The sequence below is a fragment of the Diabrotica undecimpunctata genome, chromosome 6 (assembly GCF_040954645.1).
Source record: "Diabrotica undecimpunctata isolate CICGRU chromosome 6, icDiaUnde3, whole genome shotgun sequence".
Lineage (NCBI taxonomy): Eukaryota > Metazoa > Arthropoda > Insecta > Coleoptera > Chrysomelidae > Diabrotica > Diabrotica undecimpunctata.
Window position 1 is genome coordinate 112,427,958 of NC_092808.1, and position 27,664 is coordinate 112,455,621.

General features: G+C 34.1%; 1 protein-coding gene across 1 annotated transcript in view; it reads right to left on the reverse strand.

Annotated features, from left to right (window-relative positions):
• LOC140443745 (ubiquitin-conjugating enzyme E2 Q2) overlaps positions 1-27,664 on the reverse strand; it is a 78,161-nt gene that overhangs the window by 20,816 nt on the left and 29,681 nt on the right. The window contains exon 3 of the mRNA XM_072535156.1: positions 5,014-5,245. Coding sequence (XP_072391257.1) covers positions 5,014-5,245 — 232 coding nt within the window. The remainder of the gene's footprint in view (positions 1-5,013; positions 5,246-27,664) is intronic.

Consider the following 27,664-nt stretch of genomic DNA (forward strand, 5'->3'; position numbering starts at 1 on the left):
CAGTATCAGCAGCAGGACTCAAACCTCCCCAAGAAAAAGTAGCAGCTGTACAAAATTTCACTCATCCATAAAACAGTGAAAGACTTGCGTAGATTTCTAGGTATGTTGAACTTCTACCGCAGGTTCATACACAATGCAGCTTCTTTAGCAATATACTGTGGTACTATAATCGCTCAAAAGGACTCATTGTTATTCAGCTCAGCGGGGTGCTATTAATTGAAGGTGTGAAATTTCATAAACAAGGGATATACCTGTTTTATGAAATGATCCCTTGTTCATAAAATTTCACACCTGGACCAATGAGTTTCTTATGAAGATTGTAGTACTACACCACAAGTGGTACAAGTATTTATTCACAAACTATGCGTTCATATATTAGAGCAGAATATGTAATTATTATATCTGATGTGTACATTATGAGCACAACTACATGGTTTAAATGATTTTTTCAGTTTGTGGGTAAATTCTGGCGGAACTGTTTGGCACTTCGCTAATGGATGAATGCAATTTTTGACCCTCCTTCCGCCCATGTACCGCACCGTAACGTTTTATAAGACCCCCTCCCCTACCTAAATGTTACTTAACACCCAGTGACCATTTTTACCTAAAAGTAACAATTAAGTTGCGAAAAGTACCGGAAAGTGGGTAAAATAACTTTGTTGTTTTATCGCATTTGCAGTAATAATAAAAATAAAACACGAGATTTTTAACTCGCAATAATAAACTTTTAATGCTAATCTTTCACTTTTTTACGTTTTCCTTACTCCATCCTTATATAGATTTTAACGTTATGGTTCTTCTGATGGATTCTTCTATTTGAACTTTTTTAATAATAAACTCATATCTCTAGTGTAAGGAATAGACGTGTGTAAATTCTGCTCCATAATAATTTCAATTTTTGGTTATTGTGAGTCGATAATTTTGCTGATTTTGCGTGCAGTGTGTAATAGAAGAATAAAAGTGTTAATGGTAATAATTATAGCAGACATTGGAAGAGAGGTAAGTGCATAACCTCTATAAATTTAGGAAGACCAAGGAAATTTTATTTACTCTCAACACAAAAAACTAGAAACAACCGGCCCAGGTAATTAACGCTAATATATCAGTTTTAAAAGCTAGAGGTGGGCGTTGCTACATCAAACCGTTCCAAAGTAACTGACAATTATTTTAATTGAAAATTAATTTATCCAGGAAGAAAACGTGAAAATAAATTACTACACGCTACTGCTTGAGAGAACCATCTTCCTTCGACGCGTTGAGTGGGGAGATTGGCTCTATCGCGAGTAGTAACAGTAGAAATATGGATTCAGATGATAATACATCCGATGACAATCGGAAAAGAAGTAGAGAAGAAGAGGAACTATTATTTGTTCCCAGTAAAAAAGTACAAAGAAGTCCAGTTAAAAGTCACAGAGATGAAAACAAAATAGATCAAATACTGAATATGATAAAAAATTTAACAATAGAATTACAACAATTAAAAACTGATATAAAAGAAGTAAAAACGGAACAAAAACAATACAGAGAAGAAATGAGGGAACTCAAAACTGAACTAGCAGAACTAAAACAAGAGAATAGTGAAATCTGGAAAGAAAATGAACAAATCAAAAATGATCTGAATGATACAAAAGGACGCCTTGAAAGGCTGGATAGAAGAAGACTAAAAGAAGTAATAGGAAATTTTATGACAAAAGAGCTAAATATTACCGTAAATATAGAAGACACAGTGAAACTAGGAGATAAAACATGTTTAGTCTGACTGCCAAACAAAGAAGAAAAAACAAAAAATATGGGAAACAAAAGTAAACTTAAAGAAGTGAAAAAAGAAAAAAAAATATATATATAAACAATGATTTAACGACAGAGGAATTACAAATACAGAAGGAAATACGAGGAATAGCAAAAGATGAAATAAAGAAAGGTAAACGTGTCCAAATTAAAGCCAACAAACTTATAATAGATGGTTTAGAAAGGAGATGGAATAGAAACACCAACCAGCTGGAGGACTATCATGGAGGTGGTTCAAAAAACTAGCAAGGGATGAGAGGATGCATTATTCGTTGACGGACGAGGCAAAGAAACAGGAAATGACTGCAGATAAACTCGGGTACAACAAAAGTGAAATAAAGAAAGATAGACAAGAAAACAAAAATAAAAGACGAAGACAACAGAACAAAAAAATAAAGAGTTGAAAATAAGCACATAGAGTTGAAAAGTAGAAATAGGCAAAGAACTCAAAAAGTATAAAATAGATATTGCAGCACTGCAAGAATTACGCTGGGAGGGACAGGGACATATTGATAAACAAGACTTTACAATGTTATATTCAGGAGGAAAGAAGCAAGGGCAAAAAGGCGTGGGATTCATGATACTAAGGCACCTAAGAGAGAAAATTATAAATTTCAAGCCAATATGCGAAAGGATGGCCTATGTTAGAGTCAACAGCAAACCATTTAATATATCAGTCTTGAATTTATATGCCCCCACAGAAACAAGCAATGCAGACGAAAAAGAAATCTTTTATGATAGGGTCGAAGAGGAGATAGAAAAAATACCCAAAGTAGATGTCATATTTGTACTAGGAGACCTCAATGCCCAGATTAGAAAAGAGGACTTTTTACAACAAATTGCAGGAAAGCATACAATACACGAAAACACGAATGACAATGGGCAAAGACAAAAGTTAAAATTGAAACAACAAAAGAAAACCAACATAAAAAGAGGAATGTCAATAAAATGAGTAATGAAGAAGTAAGAAAAAAATATGAAGAGGCAGTAACAGTTCAAATAAAAGAGAAATATAAAGCAGAAGATATAAACACAGAATGGGAGACGATAAAAAAATCAATAGAAGAAGGTGCAAATATACAGATAGGTAAAAGTCAGGCTAAAACAAAAAACGGATGGTATAACCAAGAATGTAGAGAAATAACAGGAAAAAAAGTGCAAGCCAGAAATAAATGGCTAAGAACAGATAAAGAGGAAGACAGAGAAGAATATGACTTAATATTATATTTCTTTTTAAGAAATACTAGATGCCCATCTTAGGTGATTTACTTTTTAATTTTTAACTGTCTTAATGGTATACATGTTATGCATGCAAGTGTAATTTATGTACAGGTAAATATGTATTTTATTTTGGACGTTTTTCCTGTAAGTAAATAAATGTTGCTCAGTTTACCTATGTCAGACTTTTTATTGATACAAGATGTACTAGATTTTATGGAACACATTTCCAAGAAAACATCCAAATCCGAAAGCTAGACAAAAAGTCAAAAGAGTGTTTCATTAACGTCCCGGCCAATTTTCTGACTGCAACCCTAATAAACTGTGTTGTTTGTTTATATCGACAGTCACTAATATCCAGTATTTCTTATATATATATATATATATATATATATATATATATATATATATATATATATATATATATATATATACAGGAACTTTTGTGTTGTAGGTTTCCAGCTTTGAATCTGTCAAAATATGCCCGAGTTGAGCGAATGGACCTTACCTGCACTTTACTTTAGTCTTCCACAATGATCTTATTTTCTAGATAGTTAAAAAAGGAAAATGTAATATCTGTTTCAATAAGACACTCCAAACCAAGTGTGTATCTGCGATCTACACTGAACGGCAAAAAAAGTGACCATCGTATAAATTTCCGAAAATAAAAATTCATTGGAAGTTTTATGTACTGTTTCATATTACGTCTCAATTAAAATATTTATTGCGATCATGTACGTTTGTTTTTGACAGTTTTGACGTTTATGTTGTTGTTTTCTGTAGTCGCTTAGAAGTTGTAAGCATTTAATTAAACAGTAATTCAGCTTTTTAAACTTGCTAAATTTCCACTAAGTGAATAATTAAGATATGGTGTTATCTACAGTTGATATTGCTCAAATTATTGCATTGTTACAAGACGGAAGAAGTCAAGTTTATACATCCGAAACTTTAGATATTCGTGGAACTACAGTACAGAGAGCTTTCCATCGCTTTACGCTTTATAAAGACTGATACAAACTCACGTTGACCTGGTTACGGTAGAAGAAGAGTTACCTTGCAAATAGATGATCGTTTTATTGTGATGGAGCTTTGAAGTAATCGCCATTCCACTGCAATTGCTGCAAGAAACCGTGTAGAGGAGGTTCGAAATGTGAATGTAAGTGAGATAACGGTTACAAGACGCCTTAATGAAAGAGGTCTAATGGCAATAAAGCCAGATATTGTTCCCGAATTACAACCCAGACACTGTAGGAATCGATTATTTTTTGCTCGACAACATCAACAATGGGATATACATGATTGGAGCCGAATTCTTTTAACTAATGAATCGCGGTTCTGTTTGAAGTCTGACGATGGCCGAGAGAGGGTTTGGAGACGGAGAAATAAAAGATATACCCAAGCTTGTATATCCAAGAAGAAAGTTTGGTGGTGGTGGTGGTTGTGTCATGGTTTGGGATGGAATCTCATTTGAAGTTCGAACTAAACTGATTTTCATCAATGGCCCTCTGAATGCTCACCGGTATATGGATGATGTTTTGGCAGAAGCAGTAGTTCCATTTGGTCCATTTATTGGGGATAAATAAAGTCTCGCAGAACTTCAAAACATGCTTCGTGAAGAATATGAACGTATTCCTCAAGTTTTTCTTTAAAATTTGTTCCTGTGACTTCCAAATCATTATGCACACGGTTATTGATGATTTAGGGCATAATTCCCGATATTAGACAATTTTGTTCAAGTTCACTTCAATTTTTATTGTTTGTAATTCGTTTCGATACTACACTATTTTCTTTTGTAACCTTCTAATTACATTAAATACAATATGAAACAGTGCATAAAACTTTGACAATGAATTTTTATTTTCTGAAATTTATAGGGTGGCCACTTTTTTTGCCGGTCAGTGTATAAATGTGTTTCGTAAATAACAAAAAAATATATAAATCACGAAACGAAATCCAAAGATTTTTAATTGTCGAAACCAATACCAAAAAAATATATATTTTTCTTACCCTTAAATAATCTTGACGTTGATTTTGTCTTAGTCGTTCGAGTGTGGCTAAATGTTCGACTCCCATTTCGTCGGCTTTTGGTCTATTGTCCTCGACTTCCATTGCAAGATCCTCGTCGGCATCACTGTCTTCTTCGCCATCACTATCAGCGATATCCAAATCACCGTCGCTATCTAAGTTTTCATCTTCCATAGCGTAGTCTCCGTCCCCAGTGCTATTCCGAGAAGTTATTCTGTAATAAAAGAAATGTTAATATGTAATATAATTTAATGAAAGGAGATTAAGCGATAAATGATTATTGAGTTTAAAATTTATAATGCAAAGTCTATAATGACACATCTGACATACGTGCCTTTCCATATAAACAACAACTGTCGTCATCGACAATTAGTTACAGTTTGTCAAATATAGCCAGAGATATTAAACCAATAGATAAACAACTCCTATCTAAGGTACAGATTAAGTGATGCCAAGTACGCCATTTGCGTTGGAGAAAGAAGTCAGCTTTGCGAAGTCATTGCAGTCAGAAAATCGCTCCCCTTTGTTTAAAATTATCGCATTTTATACTACGGACTATAGTACTTACTTATATTCTATTGAACAAGAAATTAACAAAGTAGAAAAAATAATATATTTAACTTTTTGTAAAAGAAACAAACGAAGACAAATAAACAAACAAATTAATAAATAAACAAATAAACCGTTTATAAATTAAAATTATATAAACCTCCTCAATGCAAATGGCGGCAAAGGCTTAACAAAATTTGACAAGTACGACTTCTATTATTATGCCGGCTCCACACATGAGGGCTAACGTTGGCCCCAACAGCGTTCGTCCAATGTGGGTACCGACAAAACTGTGTTGGAGCCAACGTTTTTATGATTTGCTCCAACGTTAAGAGTTTTCCGTGGGCTGCTGGTTTTTGCGTACACATCAAAGGGATTGGCGCCAATACTGGTGTTGCCGTTGATGCCGACCATACATTAGCGCTACAGTAGTGCAATCGGCGTATAATTATGCGATTTGCGCATAATTTAGTTGTGGGCGCGTAATTCTCGCATTCTGAATTAAATTACCTAATTTTGCATAATCTAGTAAAGCAAAAAATAAACCAATGATGAGCCACAGTTTATAAAAAGAGCCCTCGTCTTCTTTTTTCTTTTAAAATGCTTGTGCTGCCATTTTATGCAGCATTTAGAAAATAAAAATTACTTTATCGAAAAAAATTTCCATTCCATGACGGCATTAAAAAACAAATTTACATGTAAAAATCGATCTTCCACCACCTGAGCCACCTCTGTTGAGTTGTTTAGGATTAACACTCCGATACACGACGGTTGGTCTATCAGAACGGGGTTTATGTTCAAAAGGCATTAGTTACATAAATAAATAATATGAATATCTGTTTTTTTCAGTACCTTTCAGGTACCAAAAAAAAATCTTATCTAAATATTTTAAAGAAATATATGCATTTAATTTTGAAATATAGATCATTTTGTCCTAATAGACCACCTTCATGTGGTCCTGTAACTTTTAAAATATGTACTTCCATATATCGGCTGTGGATTAAAGTCACGTCTGATGCAGAATATAATCAGAAGAGAAGGCTACGAAATTTGGGAATTGAGTTAATAAAAGAATAAATGGGATTCAGAGCCTCGACGCTCGATATCGCCCCAATACTCAATCCAATGTTTGGAGGCCTCACCGAACGTGGGAATACAGTTGACCCAACGTTAGCTCCAATGTTGGCGCCAACGTTGGATCCCATGTGTGGAGCCGGCCTTAGATTCAAACAAAAAGTCTGACAATCTCTATTTGAAAACGCCTCTCCTACACGCATTAGGCAGAAGTGACCAGCTGACCAGCGGTTCAGTCCTTTGTCACTCGAATTAAACTTACAATAAGATTGTGTTCTTATTCGACACGCCTACTAAATAAAGAACTAAAAGGTTTATACGAAAAAAATTTTAGCATTTAACAATTTAGCATTTCTATATCCCCAAAAAGGACACATGCAAATTTTGTGATGCTTTTCAAATTACTTTAAATTCTGAAAATAATGAGGCAAATTGTATAGAAATTATAGATAAAAAGAAAGAGCACGTTGACATCGCTACAAAAGCTAGAAAAAGCTTGAATGTTTATAAAATAGAATGCCTACAGCCGGAAAGTACGAGTGTATTAGTTACTTTAGATTTAGAACGGACCAGGGGAGATGTACTATTTAAGACAACTGCACGTTCTTAACTTTGGAATACATTCCTATCAACATGATGGAGAAAAATTATCTATGTGACTCTTTTGATGAATTTGTGGTATGAAACTAAGGGAGCTAGAGGGTCCTAGGAACTAACTAGATATTTGTACCAGTATTTTGAAAACAATATCCCCATGTCTACTATAAAATTAATACTGTTCAGTGACTGTTGCGGTGGTATAATCGTAACTGGAATCTGGTCTTTTTTATGATGAACATGGTAAATTTGCTGCCGAATATTTAAGAAATTTATATCTATTATCTCGTTATAGGTCATACGTATTTACCCAATGATTGTGACTTTTCTTTTATCAGTCTAGCTCAAAAGAAACGAAGTAACATCTATACACCAGACGAATGGATTGATCTAATTAAAAACTGCAGAAAACATAATCCGTTCCTGGTAAATGATATGGTTGGAAAATTTGTGTCTTTTGAACACTTAAACGAAGTATTTCAAGATTATCAAAGATTAATTCGAATGAGTGCTAAAATGCGTAAAATAAAATTTACACGAGGATCGTCACCTATGGAGTACAACGATGATTATAACGATAGCTGCAGACTACAGCCACAGCTTCTACTAAAGCGTAAGTGAGAATCACACATATGAAGCATTTCAAAAAAAGAGTATCACATAATTATTTCTCATTTACCGTTATCATAAACAAAATTAAACATCATTAGAAAAATTCAAAAACTAGTGTTAACCGTAAAAGACCCAGGAACACAAAATATACAGCCCCTTATCCGGGTTTCTGACCGACTACCAAAGAAAATTAACACCCCATTACTGCAGACCAATTTATAACAGTATATCAGTATAATCATTGGCACACGATACAAACATCTTTAAAAAGAGCACAACTTTTTCGGCAAAAACTATCAAAAATATATTTTAACCCCAAAAAATTTTGGTTAGTTCTGGCATAAAAACTATAAAAAAAATAAAATAAAAATAAGTAATATTCAGACTAGAGAAGGGCGATATATTGATAACCGGAACAAAACTCAATCTACCAGCTATAATGAAGCTATTAATATTAGGTACTTACTGATAATACTTATTTTCAGTAAGACAATGATTTTTATAAACATGACTTTTGGTTTAAAGCTAACAGGAACACGAAATCAAAGAACTTGTTGAAATCCTCCATATCAAAAAGATGAACGGTTAAAAAATTAATGGAAAAGGCTTTGCTAGAAACACCCAATGTTACAGATATCACAAAACAAGGCGTTAAAGAAATACTACAAACTCTAAAAAACCTAAAGTCGCCGAAGATCATTATACAAAAGGAAGAGGATTTTTAAGAAAGGGATCGTAAAACACCAATAACTACCGTGAAATAAACCTATTAAAGGTCACTCAAGGCTAAAGTTGGTGATCGATAGAGAATAACAGGAATAAAGTGCCTAAATAGCCTGAATTTGAATCGGTTAGGTAACCATATTGGAGTTCTATTACCCAGGACTCCCACATGAAGAGCATTTGGCTGATAGTGTGCCACTATCGCGCATCAGAGTGATATAGGGGGAAAAAGGATGGTCTGGAGCATTGGAGCGCGGTGGAGTAATTCCTGTTTTAAACAAGAATTAATACACCTCGCTCTAATGAGTTGTTATAGCAGAAAGTTATTCTAAGGGATGAACAAGTCTCACAGGCCGGGTTGAATGAAATTTCTTGCTTGCAAATTGGTGATCGACGGACGATTCTATACCGCGGTTTTAAATAATATCGGTTTTACTCGCGGTGTACCGCGGTACTTGTTGGTGCTGATAAACTGAAAAAAAGCTTGTTTAGCAAACCACGGAATAATGTAAATAAGCGAAAAGCGCCATAGAGTAGTTTTAAGAATTGTCACACTTCCATTGAATTCAAGAATTGTTAGTAGAACCACCTGATGACAGATGACATTGAAAAATCATAGAATTAATTGTTGCCTTTAGTGGCACCTATAATACAAAACACTATAATGCGAGAAGCTATTTCTCCTTATGAACAGCTACAATCAGATAATTGGCCGAAAGTAAAACCCAAAGAAATTTACAGTAATCTACATTAATACCTAGGCAAACTTTGGGAATGATTATTCCAGAGATATGCAGAACTATTTACAATGTATTCGCGTTTTGAACTTCAAACGCCCACTAAAAAATATGACAAACATAACGAGCTAGTCGGTATTTAAAACCGCGGGATTGCAATGTTACACTGGCGAGTTTCAGCGACGAGCCATAAAACCGCGGTTTTTCTCGCCTGTCGATCATGGCCTTAAGAATAAGAACATGTACTGACAAAGAAACTTAATGGAAGAACAAAACTAGCAGAAGAGCAACATGGTTCTTAATAGGTGATTTGTGCGCAGACGCAGTATTCATAGAAAGGCAAGTAAAAGAGAAATCCTTAATATAGCTCTAAAAGCGAACTATAGTACATTTGAAAATAATTGATGGCACAAATTTTATTGCACGTGGGATAAAACCCAATACATCATCATACAACAGTGGCGGAGATTTTCTATACTTAATAAAATATTCAGCATTGTTCTGAAAATATTTGGGTTTTATCTAAAATTTTTAACATACCAATTTATTTCAATTCTTGTCTTAAATTTTGTAGTCATTTTAATCAACAATTGATATAAGTACGTAATCTCTACAGGTACAAAATATTTCCAGTTTCCAAAAAAGAGAGGGTCAATTTATAAACCATCAACTTTCTTAGAAAGGATTAAATTCAGATATGACCGAAGTTGGAGAAGCAACTATTTATAGACTTTTAAGCAACGAAAGAGTGGAAGTATTACAGAAGCACCTAAACGTCAACAGGGAGAAAAACCATTCATATAGACGATACTGTGAAACAATCGATTCGAAGAAAAGTTCATTCATTTTATTTACAAACAACAAAAGGATTCCTACTTTGGATAAACTTTTAGTAGACATTGATGAAGACGAATCATTGCCAAACATTAAAAGAGATAGAACATCACAATAAACTTATTAGTGAACAGAGTGGTTTCCATCAAAATAGGTGTACAGCTGACAACTTGATTGATCTAGAGTCAGAAATTCATAAAATTTTTGCAAACAAACAGGAATGTATCGCAGTATTTATAAATATAACAAAAGCATATGATACTATATGGTGACGCAACATTATAGGAAATCTGCACAAGTGGAACCTAAAACGAAATATTTTACACTTTATTAGTAATTTCTTTAAAATTAGAAACTTTCAAGTCGGAGTTGATAATATCTTATCTTCAAAGAAAATACAAACAAACGGCATCCCGCAAGGCTTTACAATAAGCACGACTCTTTTTTTAATTGCTATAAATGATATTCTAGATCACTGCTCCCCACTAGTGAAAGGAAGAGTTTATGCTGATGATCTGGTTATATTTGCTAAAGGGAAAAATATCACATCTACCTAAAAACAGATTTAAACTTCACTAGATAGCTTAGGTCGCTGGTCAGAATCCATAGGATTGAAGTTTTCTACATCTAAAACAAAATGTGTGTTTTTTTCGAAAAAACATTTGCAAGTAAATCCATCATTATACCTCCAAGGGCAATTGTTAGAATTTAAAAAATAGCATTCGCTTCCTAGGTATGACTTTTGATAAAAAACTAACCTGGGGAGACCATATTGTAAACTTACCGAATAAATTTATTAAGAACCATCGCTGCTCATAATTGGGGAGCTGACTTCTCTAGCCTCATGTATTTATACAAATATCTAATTAGGTCTAAAATTGATTATGGTTCTATTGTTTATTCTTCTGCTAAAAAATCTCTATTACAGCAACTAGATACAATACAAAGCAGTGCATTACGAATTGCCACAGGAGCTTTCCGAACATCGCCTGTCGTAAGCCTTCAATGCCTAACGGGAGAACCAGCTTTAGAATATAGGAGAATGTACTTAAGTTTATCGTATGCATCAGCTGCTTTTGCAAATGATAATAATCCAGTCAACTATAATTTCAAAACCAGCCGTTTCCCTAATACATACTTTAATAAGAGACAAGATCAACCTTTTTACGAAAGAATTAGACAATATACAAATAACCTTAAGATACAAGTACCAGATTTCTTTAAATCAAATACCAAAACACCTCCTCCCTGGACAATTTCCCCATTTCAAATCAATACTGACCTAACTAAATACAACAAAACTGAAATAAACCATAAATACATTAAACAAGCTTTTCTTGAGATAATGAACCAGCATAACGATTATCTTACTATATATACCGACGCCTCAAAAACAGACCAACATCTTAGAGCATCAGTAATATCTCCTAACGCTGCTAAAACTTATCAATTATCTTCGTTTAATAGCATCCTTACAGCCGAACTGTACGCCATCTTGGAAGCAGTAAGATTTGCAAAATCGACTCATCACTTCAAAGTAATAATAATTACAGACTCTCTAAGATCCATCCACACCAACAGTTATACTCTAAACATCCAATTGCCAGCTTAATAAAATCAGAATTATTTTTTCTTCACCAATTAGAAATTAAATTATTATGGGTTCCATCACATGTAGGCATATACGGAAATGAAAAAGCAGATTTGTATGCTAAAGAAGCAACAACCAGCACCTAAGCAACAATAGTGCGCCAAGTAGTAGCGAGTGATATGAAAGCGGTTATTAAAACTAAAATAATGTGTATGTGGCAAAACAAGTGGAATACGACTGCAGAGAAACTTAAAACAATAAAACCGAGTGTGAAACCGTGAAAACAAGTCGTGAGACAGGTTACGCCTGAGCCAAACAAGACTAACTCATTCTTACCTATTTAATAGAGTCAATCCTCCTACGTGTGAGTTTTGTAATAAAGACCGAAGTGTGTATCACATACTAATGGAGTGTAACAAACACAACAATATAAGAACTAACCATATCCTTGCAACTAAAAGAAGACTGTAATTCGGTAAATGTTATAAACTTTGTGAAGAATGTAGGTCTATTTCATCAGTTATAATTATTGTAATCTAAATATATTTGTAGAGCAATGTAACGTAACTTATTTCGCTAGTAACTCTTAGTTGTTAATGCGAATAAATAAAACAAAAAAAAAAATTAAAAGAGATAAATTGTGGAAAACTTTACGTGAAATAGGGTTCGTTTATGAGAATTATCATAAGTGGCTCGACAATCCGTTGTGGATCTTTGCCTGCTCACAAAGAAGTCGCCATTCCTGTCGATTCCTGGCAACTTCCCTCCATCTTCTAACCCTTAGAATCTGCGTTTATGAGAATAACAATAGAAAATCTGCGCTCATAGAGAAAGAAGAAATTATTTGTTGCAGGAGGCAATACTTAAAGGAAAGTCGAAAATTGAGGAGAGAAGGCAAAAATATTTTTTATTTAGATGAAGGGCATTATATAAAAAAAGTTTGGCAAGATAAACTGGTTATAAATGCTCGTCAGGCATTTATAGGTTTGTCTACAGACTTAAAATTTCCAAACGGTAAAGATCGCCGTTTAATTATCACTCATATTGGAGGAGACAAAGGATTTGTTGATGGAGTCTTGCTAGATTTTATTTCAAATTCTAGGAATAATATCATGAAGAAATAACTGCTGATCTTTTTGAGGAATATTTCAGCCAAATTATAGATGTATTACCGACCAATTCTGTAATATTCCTGGATAATGCCAGTTACCATTCAAGATTAGAGGAACCGTTACCTAACAGTAAATGGATGAAATGGAGAAAGCAAGAACTCTTGGATCGGCTAATAACCAAAGAAATATGCCATCAGAAGGTTTACTCAAAAAGACTTATTGCAGCTATGCAAACAATATTAAAAGAACATGGAGTTAAAGTTTTGCGATTATCAACTTAACACTGTGAACTTAACCCCATAGAACTAATCTGGGCTGAAATGAAGGGATATATCGCGAGAAATATTACATTTAAACTCCAAGATGTTCGTCAACTATTATCTGACAATTGGCAAAAAGTATAGTATAGTAAAGACGTGTCATAGCAGCGAAAGAAACATTCTGGTAACTATATATGCTAATAGAGGAAACAATAGAAAGAATTATTATTTCTGTGGAAAATGAAGAAACTGATGATGATGATGCCTCTTTATTGGAAGAAGACAACGTATGCATTTAGGTATGTAATTATATATTTATATTACTAATTAGTATATAAGTTTATACAGGGTGTTTCAAAAAAAGGTAACCCCGTCTCTAGGGTAGCTAAAAAACTGAAAAATAGTTGGGGTTTGCTTAGTAAAAAATTTTTTTAACGCCATCCGTTTTCAAGATACAGGGCGTCGAAGAAAAAAAAATTTACGCATTTTTTACGATTTTGCCGAAACTACTGGCAACATTGTAATGAAATTTTATACGAATATGTTTTGGAAGCTGATACATCCCATGAATTTGTTTTTATATCTGATTCTCATAGAGGGTGCTAGTTACACGGATCGTACTAAGTATTAGTCAATATAACTTTTTTAAGAGTATAATTATTAATCAAAATTTCAAGTAAACTTAAACATCATTCAATTTTACACGAAAAAGGTACTCTTGGTAAAACTCGATACTGTGTACCGTTTTCGGAATATTAATATTATAATATTTTAAATAAGATCCAACAGTTAGCATAAGGAATATAGCAAGACAAACAAATACTTCTTCTTCAAGTACTTGGCAGATACTGAAAGAACAGCAATTACATCCTTATCATTACAGACAAGTCCAAGAGCTCTTGCCTGATGATCTACCAGTTAGAGTGGATTTTTGTGAAACATTGCAACAAAGGACAGCCCACAATCCAAATTTTTTAAAATACATTCTTTTTACGGACGAGGCCACCTTTACGCGACAAGGTATGTTTAACTCCCATAATGCACACTACTGGTGTGATGAGAATCCACGAGTCAAAAGGGTATCACATTACCAACACTCATTTAAAGTTAATGTTTGGGCAGCAACTTTAGGTAACAAATTAATAGGTTATCATATTCTACCTGAAAATTTAAATGGTGATATGTATCTTGATTTTTTAAACAATTCCTTATTCGAGATATTAGAAGATTTAACGCTAAACGAGCAAAGATCTTTATTTTTTATGCACGATGGAGCTCCACCACACTTTGATAGAAGGTGTCGTAATTGGTTGAGTAATCATTTTCCGAATCGATGGATTGGTAGAGGTGCAGAAGCTCCGATTCGTTGGCCTCCTCGGTCATGCGATTTTAACCCTTTGGTTGGACTACGCAGTTTGGTCGTATATTAAGGAAAAAGTCTATGCTACAGAGGTAAATTCACGCCAAGAATTGGAAGAAAGAATTCAACGTCAATTTAATGACATCATAGCTGATCCCCTACCGTTTAGAAAGTTAATGGAATCTTTAGAAAAAACAATAGACTTGTGTATTCGCGAAAACGGAGGGAATTTTGAATACTTACTGTAATTGAATTTTATTTTATGTTCTTAGTCATTAATTTAATTTTCTTCTTGTGAGTTTTGTTTAATTACTAACTATTTTATACCAGCATCAATTATTACTTCATAATTTTCAAATCAAAATATTCCGAAAACGGTACACAGTATCGAGTTTTACCAAGAGTACCTTTTTCGTGTAAAATTGAATAATGTTTAAGTTTACTTGAAATTTTGATTAATAATTATACTCTTAAAAAAGTTATATTGACTAATACTTAGTACGATCCGTGTAACTAGCGCCCTCTATGAGAATCAGATATAAAAACAAATTCATGGGATGTATCAGCTTCCAAAACATATTCGTATAAAATTTCATTACAATGTTGCCAGTAGTTTCGGCAAAATCGTAAAAAATGCGTAAAATTTTTTTTTCTTCAACGCCCTGTATCTTGAAAACGGATGGAGTTACAAAAATTTTTTACTAAGCAAACCCCAATTATTTTTCAGTTTTTTAGCTACCCTAGAGACGGGGTTACCTTTTTTGAAACATCCTGTATAACGCTAGTACCCGAAATATATTTATTATTAAGTTGTAACGAAATGTCCTAAACCAATATTTAGTATTTTTATAAAAATTAATGTGAGTACGTAATATTGACATTTTAGTGTTTTTATATTAAAGTAATTTTATGTTCTCTGTCACTGAGCCGATCAGTTATTACTTAATCCCTGAGGGTTTGCTCATTTGCATTATATGATGTATTGTATTTGAGGTTTGTCGGGGTGGTCATATTAAAGTTATTCAGATAAGAAGGTATCAATTATTACGCTTTTTCTGCATTGACCAACCCTGTATTAAGAACTTTGCTATAAAATTTGTACTATCATTTTCACATGTACTATAGCTATTTACTAAGACAAAACTGTAACTTCATAAACTGAAAAATCCTTCGTTTTTATAACATATGGTAGGCTTGGTCTTGCTCTTTACGTTGCAACAGTCAGCATTTTGTGGTGAGATAATTAATTCATCTTATACCACTAAAAGTAATTAATCTGCCAATAAAATAGTTCTTTTGTCTTCTTCAACACTCAGCATTTTGTGGAGAGACAATTAGTGCGTCTCAAAACAAAATTGATTCCCACATCAGACCATCAGAGACGTTGACTCACACAGTTTTATTTATTTACTATTATGCAAAATATTATGAAACTATTTTTTTTTTTTTTTTTTTTTTTTGGCATAGACTTTTAGTCATTCAGCCAGACTCAACATGGTAAAAGAAAGATTGTCTGAGTTTATATTAAAATTAAAATAAATATACAAAACAGGTAAACAGGGTCACTCTCTTCTCGCCTAGGGGCCCATCAAGGCATTTTTTTTTAAACATACAACACTAGGCCACGGTAAGAAAGGAATTTAAACAATTGGGTTAGAGACAAAGGTTACGTTATTAACTAATGTATAATTATTCACATGGTTATTTTACTATCTTTTAAAAACATAACTAATAAATCATACACTGCTCTCGAGTCTAATGATAATAGGTACTGAAGGTTCCAAGGGGCTAATATGTTGTGTTTGTATAAATTATTTATTAATCTGGATGAAGTTATAATATTTCTGGGGCAACTGAAAAATATATGATCTAGGTTTCCTTCTTCTGTACAAAATTCACATTGATCATTATCTAAAACCTTAAGTTTAAATAAATGTTTGGGGTAACAAGCGTGCCCAAATCTCAGTCTTATGATCGTGGTAACATATTTTCTAGGTACATTAAAAAACTTATACCAAGGAGTTTTAGGAATATCTGTTTGAAGAGAAGTGTATCTATTTGGGCTAACAATGGAATATTCCTTCCATATATTATCCCACCTTTGGTATAATCTTAATTTTAAGGAAGCCAGAAAGTCGCAAGCCGTGATTTTATACGAAGTTTCTCTACCAGACATAATACTTTCTCTTGCTAATTGGTCTACATGTTCGTTATTTTCCAAACCTATATGTGCTTTAATCCAAACAAAAAGTACATTTTTGCCCCTTGTTACTAACTTTTGTTTGATATCCTTAATTTTGTAAATATAAGGGCAACTGTACGTATTTGGCAATCCCGGTTTCCCAATAGAGGTCAAAACTGATAAAGAATCTGATAATATCACTATATGGTCCGAGTTACTTTCTGTTGCATAAAGTAAGGCCTCATATATTGCAAGAGCTTCTGCTGTAAAAATAGAGATCTGGGAGTTCAACTTAAATGTGCGTTCTATTCGTTCCAATGGAATAAAAAAAGCGCATCCAGTACCGTTTGATGATTTGGAGGCATCGGTATATATAACAACGGAGTTTTCGAATTCTGATAATATTGAGTGAATAATCTTTCTATTTATGTGTATACTGTCACTATATTTTGGTACCATGATATCTGCATTTGAACCATGATATGTTGCATATGAGATGTTTTGAAGTGTATACGTAGCTTTATCTATCTCTTTTAATGCTTCCATATTATGTTGCAGAGCTTCGCAGACTAAAGGCGATTTCTTTTTTTCCCAGTATTTAGTAGACAAATCATAGCAATTCAGAGTGATGAGCTTTGTGTATAACGGTTGATTTTTTATATATGTCTTTACCAGAAATTTTTCGGTCAGGAAGTTTCGTCTGATATTTAAAGGCGGTTCCAAGGCTTCCAAATACAAGGGTTGAATTGGTGTGGACTTCATAGCACCTAAACATGTACGTAGAGCTGAATTGTGTATTACGTTAATTTTATTTAGCAATGCATTACTGGCTGATCCATAGAATATGCTTCCGTAATCCAAAATAGAGCGAATATACGCTCTGTAGAATAATAAATTTACGTCTACATCAGCACCCCACCACGTTTTATTAATCGATTTAAGAAAATTTATTCCCTTGTTGCATTTGTTTAACATATCCTCAATGTGATCCTTCCAAGTCAAATGTTTGTCAAGTGTCATACCTAAATATTTGACCTTATTTTTTAGTGGATATTGATGTTTTCCTAATTTAATTATTTGATCATTAGGTTTATAATGTCTGGTAAAAATGCAAACCTGTGATTTATTACAAGATAATTCAAAATTGTTTTTATCAAGCCATTTTTGAAGTAGTTGATAAATACTATCCAAGTTTTTGATTGCTTGTTTATATTCTTTGTGTTCTGTGTAAATGCAGAAATCATCTGCGTATTGTATGAGGTTGAATGGTATGTTGTTTATTTTAATATTGTACAAATCCGCTACGTACAAATTAAACAGGATAGGACTCAATACAGAACCCTGAGGTAATCCTTTGTTTACGATTCTGGGGCCTATGAGCATTTGTTCTTTTCTTAAATAAACTAATCTGTTTGAATAAAGATTAACAATACTATCAGCAAATTGAGCTGGAATTTGAAATATTCTTGTCATTTTTTCTTTGAGTGCTGTTAGACACATAGAGTCATAAGCACCTTCTATATCAAGAAATAATGCCGGTAAGTAATTGTTCCGGGAATAATTGTTTTGAATGTCTACAACTAGGGAAGCCAATGCATCCAAGGTACCAAAACCTTTCCTGAATCCGTATTGTTCTTTGGGTAGAAGGTTCTGTTCTAGTAACCACCATTCTAGCCTAGCCTTAAGTATTCTCTCTAGAGTTTTTTGTACACAAGATAATAAAGATATGGGTCTGTAAGCTTCAACTAATTTTAGATTTTTCCCAGGTTTGGGAATAGGAACGACAATAATATGTTTGAAGGCCGAAAAGTTAGAACCTTCTCGAATTATCTGATTAAAAATATTTAGAAGTAACTCTTTTGCATTATTTGGTAAATTAAATAGCATAATATATTTGATTTCATCATAACCAGGAGAAGTGTTAGGACGGTCACTAAGGGCACAGTCCAATTCTACCATAGTAAACGGTTTTAAGAGAAAATGACTATAATTTGGATTGAATAACATTAAATCTTCGTGATTGTTCACATACGGTGGTGCAATTTTGTCGAAAAACTCTGCTATCCACGAATCTTCTAGTGGTAATGGAGCATTGACCCTTTTCCTGTTCATCCTTTTCGCTTGATTCCAAATCGAAGTAGGCGACGTTTGTTTATTTAATTTTGAGCACCAATCAACCCAGCTTTGTTTGGCTTTCGATTTCAATAATTTCTTAGCGTGTGCACTAGCTTGTTTACATTTAATAAAATTTTCAACTGATGGATCTTGCTTGTATTTTATTAATGAATTTTTTCTTTCTGCAACAATTAGATCACATTCTGCATCCCACCATGGTGAAGGAGTCCGTTTCTTACACTTAAAGGGTTTATATTGGCTAATAGATTGTGTGGAAGCTTTATTGATACAGTCTAATAAAAGATTATATTTTTCTTCTACATTTGGGGATATAGGTCCACTTTCATTTAAAGTATTCTCAATTATTTCAGCGTACATATCCCAATTAGCTTTCTTAGTATTCCATTTACTTTTGGGATATATGGTCTCATTAACAGCTCTTGGGTATTCGAATTCTATTTTTACAACATAGTGATTTGATCCAAGTGTATCAGAATCTACAGTCCAAAATGTCTTAGTAAAAATGGAAGGGGAACAAACCGTAATATCAATCATAGAATCTGAATGTCCTGGGTTTCCTTGACAAGTAGGTTGACCGTTATTCATCACAATGAAATCAAGATCCTGTAGGGTCTCTACAATTTGATCGCCAATATTATCATTTTTTGATGATCCCCACAGCGCATTGTGGGCATTCATATCACCCCCAATAATGCAAGGGTGCTTCACTTGGGAAAATAAGTTTGTCCAATCTTCTATTCTGGTTTTGGTTTTTGGACATCTATATACAGAGAGAAAACTCAAGTGAGTATTATCGTAATTAACTTTAATACCACAGGCAAGCAGCTCTTTATTGAAGTTTTTATTTAATTTTAATATTTCAAAACGGATACCCGTTTTTACCAAAACAGCGACACCAGCAAAACCGTCGGCACGATCTTGACGAACAATATTATAACCTTTAAAATTATATACAACATTATTTTTGAACCAGGTTTCACTTAAAAGAGCAATATCAACATCTTCTTTAATAAGGAAATTGAGTAGGCTGTTTTTATTTGCAACAGCTGATCTAGCGTTCCATTGCATAATTTTAAGTTTAGTGTTAAAAGCCATAAATTTAAGTACCTTTAAAAATATCCTCGAGAACAGTATGCAAACCCTTAGCTAACAAATTATTATCCAGTGTTTCTGCATCCTCAAATGATTTTACATTTTTTATAAATTCAGAAAAAAATTTGACTAACGAAATAACCATCTTGTTTTTTTCACCATCTATTGAACTATTAGGTTTATTGGGATTAGGTGGTAGGGGCTGTAACGGGCCAAATCTAAAAGGAAAGGTGGAGGAATCTGTAGGGGATTGTGAAACAGGAGTAGAAACTTTCCTTTTTTTAAGTGCATTATGTTCAGTATTAATCCTACTAGGTCCAGGATGAGTAAAGTTTGTTGATTTTTTCATATACGATCTTGGAATGGTAGGATGAGATGACATAATGTCATCAGATACGTTAGGTAGTTTTGGAAAATTTTCTTCAAGATTTGACAATATCGAAAATTTATTGTTACTAACAAATTCGGAAAAAGATGATTCTTTAAATCTTTTTGCTTCTAGAAAGGAGATTTTTTGATCTAACATAATGTTTTTAATTTTTTTTTGTTCCTCATAAACGGGACAACTTTTGGAGATCGAAATATGATCTTTACTTTTACAATGTATACAAAAAGTTTTTTGAGTGTCGCATATGTGACTATCATTTTTAATTTCTGCACATCGTATACAAAATTCTTGTGTGCCCTTGCATTGCTTAGAAATGTGACCAAATTTCAAACACTTGTAGCACTGTATTACCCTGCCTACAAATCTTTCTACTGGTAAATACACAAAATTAACTACGACATGAGTTGGCAAAACATTTCCTTCAAATGTAACTATAATATTTCGTCTGGGGACGTATTCTGTTTTACCTTCTTTATCTACCTTTCTATGCATTCTTTTAATGTCGGTAATTTTAACGGAAGAGTCTATATGTTTTTTTAAATAATCAGTATCATACCTCGTATCTACATCGTGAATTATTCCCTTGATTTCCAAGAGATGGTTAGGGATATAGGCTTTTAAATTTTCATCTTTTAACTTATCATGTGTTACTAGATTATTTGCATCCAAAATAGATTTTAAAATGACTTTAACTCTATTTTTTCCTATAGATTTAATTTCCTTTAGGTTTTTGATTTTAAGTTTTTCATACAAAATTTCCCCCACCACCATTGGATGTAAACGAGAGATGTTCTGATTATTTAATTTCTCTATATAAACGCAACAGGTATGAAAATCATAATTATTAGAGGAAATATTATACAGTTTAACTTCCCTTGTTTTGCCGGAATCCGCACCAATTTCAATATCCTTATCCATATCCATATCTGGGGAACTTGTCGCAACACTCACTTCGCACATTTGCGTCTTAATGTTATTTTCCTCCCCCATTAGGGGAGGTAAATCACTTATTTACACTAAAATTCCAAGTATTAAACCGATATATTTACACAACTTTAAATTTAAATATAAATATCGATTTTTAATTACCGCAAAAACTTATCTCTGCTTAATGTGGTTTTATCGTCTGTTCGAACTGAAAGACAAATTCAAACTGATTATGAAACTAATAATCTAATAAATGAGAGAACGTGAGTCATCAGTAATTACAGGATTTTTATTGCATTTTTTTATTTTACTGGTACCTAAGTACGTGACAATTCCGCAAAACGCAAAATAGCTTCTCAGTCAATAAAACTCAACAATAATAGGCGAGGCAACGAAGCACTAATAAAGCAGGACATTCACGTTCCAATTTGAGGTCCCACTTAAGCGGGGCATTCACGTTCCGATATATAGTCTGACTTGTGGTCCAACATACGAAGTTGCATCCGATGTCGGACCGTGAGTGGGCTTGCTGGATTGTTGTAAATCTAGTTGTACGAGTCGGAATATTTAGAGGAGTGCTCGTTTGACAGCAAGTCGGAGCGTGAGTGGAGAAGACTATTCAACTAGTAGTCCTACTAAGTGGGACTTCAACTCGGAACGTGAATAGAACTAAGCTAAAGTAGAACTACTAGTTGGATACGCGGATACACTCACGCTCCGACTTGCTATCAAACTAGCACTCCAACTTCAGTCCTAGTCTGTTTTCACGGTAGTGAAAACAGTCGCTCAGTCAACAAATACATCGAGTAAAGTCTACACAAAATATAATTAGAAGGAGGAAAGTGACAGCAGCATTGTGCTTGTTAGCTTCACTATTTCAAAAGTAGGAAAAAATGTTGGATGAACAAATTATTCGTTGATCGTGTGACCTTTTGTGACACAAAGTTTCTTAATGCCATTGATGAGGATGATTACAGAAACAACCGCAGAACGCTATGTTGGCAGTGTTTTAGTACTTCAAAATCACATTCAACAGGTGTTGTTGGGCTGTTTTCGTGCATTCCCGTTCACGTATAGAGCACTTCTAGTGTCCCACACACAATGACTATTTCTGTAAATATCAGTAAATTCAGAAATTCCTTTACTGTTCATTATGGAAGGCACACCCAAGCTCTGAGGAAAGTTTTGATCCGACTTCTCCATTCAAACACCCACTCAATCACTAATCGGAAGTTGGACCTTCGAATCGTCAATCTAAATGTTCCGACTCGTAAAAATAGATTTCCAACACTGCAGCAAACTCACTCACGGTCCAATATCGGATCCAACTTCGGAGGTTGGACCACAAGTCGGTCTAAATATCGGAACGTGAATGCCCCGTTTAAGCCTACCAATTTTCCACAGCAAGATGAATCGCTATGCAAATTTTGAATTCGAGTCGGGAAAGTGTCAGGAAAGTTTGTGAACAAAATTCATGATGGCAAAATGAAAATTGTATTTCCAAAATGCATATAAAATGAAAAAGTTGCAACTGGGAAAATATCGACAGGAATGAATTCAATTTTGTTACTCGGGAGGTTTTCGAGGTCGCTGAACACGAATATGATAACGACGATGGTCCACGAGCTACCTGGTGCCCAAGGTGGATCTCTTCTCCTGGAGTATGTTAATTTCATTCTAAATCAGTCGACAGTCATTACTCGGTGGTTTCGGGGTCGCTGAACACGAATATGATAACAACGATGGTCCTCGTGCTACCTGGTGCCCAGGGCTGACCACGTCTTCTGGAGATTTGTTATTTTTAATAGAAATTAATCGAAAGTCATTACTCGGGGGATTTTCGAGGTTGCTGAACAGAAGACTGATTTCGAATAAAAATAATATAAAACTCCAGGGGATGAGGTCCACACGGGCACCAGGTAGCTCGAAGACAATTTTCGTTTTACCATCATGAAATTGTTTTGACATTTCCCGAATTGAATGCAAAAAGTTGCATAGCGATTCATCTTGTTTCGGAAAATTGGTAGGTTTAGTGTTTTTTATGTTTAGTGCTTCATTGCTTTTCCTATATATAGAGTAACTCATACTATTCATGAGTCGTTTAACAAAGAACGTGCTATAAAAGAACGCTTTGTCACAATGGAACAATTACAAATAAAAATACAAGTAGCAGATGTTCACAATATTCAAATTAGGTGTTCCTAACACTATACAAAGGCGACTCGCTGAACAAGATCTGCATGTAAGGATACCAGACAGAGCTGCTTTAAACGTAAATGATCGTAAAAGTAGAAATTTCCATTTGCCACAGAGCACTTAATTGGAATGTTGATGACTGGGAGCACGTACTGTTCATATGAATCGACGTATTGCTTATATAGCTCAAATATACGTGTAAGAGTTATTCGACGGCCAAGAAAACGCTATGCAGAGTGCAACATAGGACCTATGACTATTCAACGGAGGATCTGTAATGGTTTGATTATTTAGGTTATGTTTTAAATCTCAATAACGTTTATATACGTAGTGTTTCATTTGAAAGGTCCATAAATACTTGTTACATTTAATGTTATGTATAATCTTTGACAATAAAGCTATCGAGATGATTTTCTTACGAAAATGTTGAGAAAATATTCTTGCAATATTAATAAAGCTATTTCGCAATATTACTAATGTAGCGTTTGTTGCTAATAAATTCCAAAGGGTGTTAAAACATAAGATAAAGAAAAACTCAACTTTATTTTTATATCCCGTATATCTGTAAAACATTGACATTTCTTAAGAAAACATTGGTACAATAATTCCTTAGAAATATACTTGCAAATGTAAAATAAAGAAAAATAGCTTCAAACTTGTGGTACATTTATGGTTAACTTTGGAGATTAGTATATTATATTTGTTGAGGAAGTAATGATCACTTCCGCAGCTTGGTCCTTATATTATGCCCTAACATTAAGACTAAGATACTAAGACTATGATATGTCAACCCTAACAGAAGAGTCTCTGGCCCTCCAGGTTAGGAGTTGGGCTAGACGCTGACAATCTCTTCCTGTAAAAAACATATGTTACGGAACCTCAGGAACTATTAGCTGGACGGAACTCACGACGACGACTCTGCAAACGAAAAATGGAATGAAGATTAGAAACATGGAATATTCGAACTGAAGCATTCACATCTTTACTAGACATAGTGAACACGTACAAAGTAGATGTTTTAGCACTGCAGGAAATGCGGTGGACGGGAACTGGCACTCTTGACAAGAGAACCTATTCCATATATTACAGTTGCAATGAAATCCAACATATAGATGGGGTGGCGTTTATTGTAAACCGAAGAACAAAAGGCCTTATTATTGACTTTAAAGCCTACAGTCAAAGAATGTGCCATTTGAGCTAAAAAGGGAAACTCTTTAATTACAGGTTAATCAATGCACATGTCCCAACTGATGACAGACCAGACGAAATAAAAGAACCAGTTCTTCGAATACCTAGACCAAGCCTACAGGAGATGTCCCAGAAATGACATTAATATTGTATTAGGTGACATGAATGCAAGAATAGGACGAGAGAGAGTTTTCATGCCCACGATATGAAAGTATAGCCTACACAACATCAGTAGCGATAATGGATTACGACTGATAAACTTAGCAGCAGTACTCAATATGACAGTCGCTAGCACCTATTTTGAACACAAGAACATACATAAGGTAACCTGTACCTCTCCTGATGGAAGAACAACGAGTCAGATTGATCACATCTTAATAGATTCAAGGCATGGAACAGACGTAATAAACTGCAGTTATAGAGACGAAAACATAGACTCAGATCATTGCCTAGTGATCTCAACAAGGAGGGCTAGAATTTTAAACATCAGTAAAGAAAATAAAATAGATACAAAAAAATGGCAAATGGGGAATGTGCAAAAGCTGAGAGATGCGACAATTGCAGAACGGTACCCGGAAAACTTCACTAACAAGCTAAGGAATCAACATGTAAATGAAGAAGGCCAGACAGATATAGACTCCTACTGGACCAGAATAAAGGAAGATATTGAAGCAGCAGCGAAAGAGGTAATAGGAACAGAATTTTGTGCCCGTAAAAATCATTGGTTTGATGATGAATGCAACACAAGAAAAAAATTAAGCCTACAGAAAGATGCTAACCCGACGAACTAGAACAACTTGCAGAGAATTACCAGACAAAGAGAAGAAAAGAAAAGAGGATACACAAAAGAAAAGGCAACCACAAAACAATGCAGAAGTTAGAATGACGACCTATTAACAACAAGGAAAGATGTATTGAATAGATGGGTGGAATACTTTAACCAGGCACTTAATATAGAGAATGAAGAAGAAAACCTGAAAGACGAAAGAGATGAGGTAAGTGGAACAGACGAGAGGGAAAAGGAACCACCCACAATTCTTGAAGTTAAAGATGCAGTTCAAAAGCTAGCCAGAAACAAATCACTCGGAATAGATAATCTCCCAGCTGAACTATATAAAGAAGGTGGCCATGATACCATAATGACATTACAGCAGCTTATAAAAGAAAAATCAACACAGAAATCACAACACATACATACACATACACAAAAAAGGAGATATCTTTGAATGCTCTAACCACAAAGGAATTACACTTCTAAATGCAGCGTATAAAATATTTTCCAAAGTACTATGTCACCGTATAGCACAATATGCAGAAGGTATAGTAGGAAAATATCAGGCTGGTTTCAGAGGTGGTAAATCGACAATTCATCAGATTGCAACCCTGAAACAAATTTTGGAAAAAACACTGGAATATGGCATTGATACTAATATCACATATTTATAGACTGCAAAGCAGCCTACGACTCTGTGAATAGAAGAGAAATGTTCAAAGCAATGAAAGAGCTAGGAATACCAAATCAGTTGGTAAATTTAACAAAACTAACTCTTTAAAAAGTTGAATGTAGAGTACGAATTCAGGGGGAACTGTTTGAACCATTTAAAACAAATAACGGGTTGCGCCAGGGAGACCCTCTCCCCTGTATACTGTTCAATCTGGCTCTGGAAAAAGTAATACGTATGCCACAAATTATAACCACTGGTTCAATATATAATAAATCAGTGCAAATCTTGGCTTATGCTGATATCAATATTGTTGGGAGAACGGAAAACGCTGTACGAGAGGCGTATAGAGCATTAAAAGAATCAGCTACAACGATGGGTTTAATAATAAACACCAACAAAACGAAGTATATGAAAATAAGCACGCAACCACAAGTCCTACGAGCACTTGTTATAGAAAACGACGTCATCGAAGCAGTGAACGAATTTGTATACCTGGGAGCGCTCCTTAACACTAAAAATAATACTACCGCAGAGATAAACCGCAGAATTTGCACGGCCAACAGATGCTATTTTTGACTCAATCTCCTCCTTAAATCCACAAGTATATCGAGAAATACAAAAGTAAAACTCTACAAAACAAAAATACGCCCAGTCCTAATGGTTCAGAGACGTGGACTCTAACAAAAAATAATGAAAACATGTTAGGATGTTTCGAAAGAAAAATACTAACGGCAATCTCTGAAGCAGTGAATGACAATGGAGTGTGGAGAAGACGATACAACTTCGAATTTTATAGAATATACCAGGAACCAGGATGGAACAAAATGACCCGGCTAGAAAAACGCTCCTTGATAGACCCATTAGTCAGAGAAGAAGAGGAAGACGCAGAACAAGGTTCCTTGATAACATCGATGAAGACATGAAAAAAATGGGAATACGTGCTTGGCGAAGCAAGGCGATGGATAGGGACGACTGGAGAGAAATTCTTGGGGAGGCTAGGACCCACACAGGGTTGTAAAGCCAGAATGATGATGTGATTGTTGTCTTACGGCGTTACAGTCTTTTATAAATTTGAGACTTCTTTTTGTTTTCATTCATGTATGTTTATGTATTTCTTTGTGTTGGTCAAAACTATTTAATCATTATCATTAATATGAATTTCCGTAATTCCTGCACTAATTACTATATTAAAAATAATCAATTTATGGTATACCTAATTTGTTATAACTTAATTACAATTCAGTTGTAGACGCAATAAAATTTTTTGTTCGAAACTAATATGTCTATAAACTTTTATGAAACTATTATGTCTATAAATCTGGGAACAAACATGAATTAAAATAATATCACATTCTAACAATTATAATGGACCATAAAAATATTGAATCAGTGGTTAATAAAGTATTGTATGTTTATTCATCAAAATATTATAGTGAGCCGTTTAAATTTTTGTATTGTTTTCCATTGCTTATTGAACAATTCGACGGCGAGCATGCAAAATCCGACAAATAAAATTTTATAAAACACACTGTACTATTTTTATACCTGATTGTCTTCTTATACATCCACGTGTAAAAAAATATACAAAGGGGTTTTTGTTAGACTCACAAACAGTTAAATAAGAAAACAA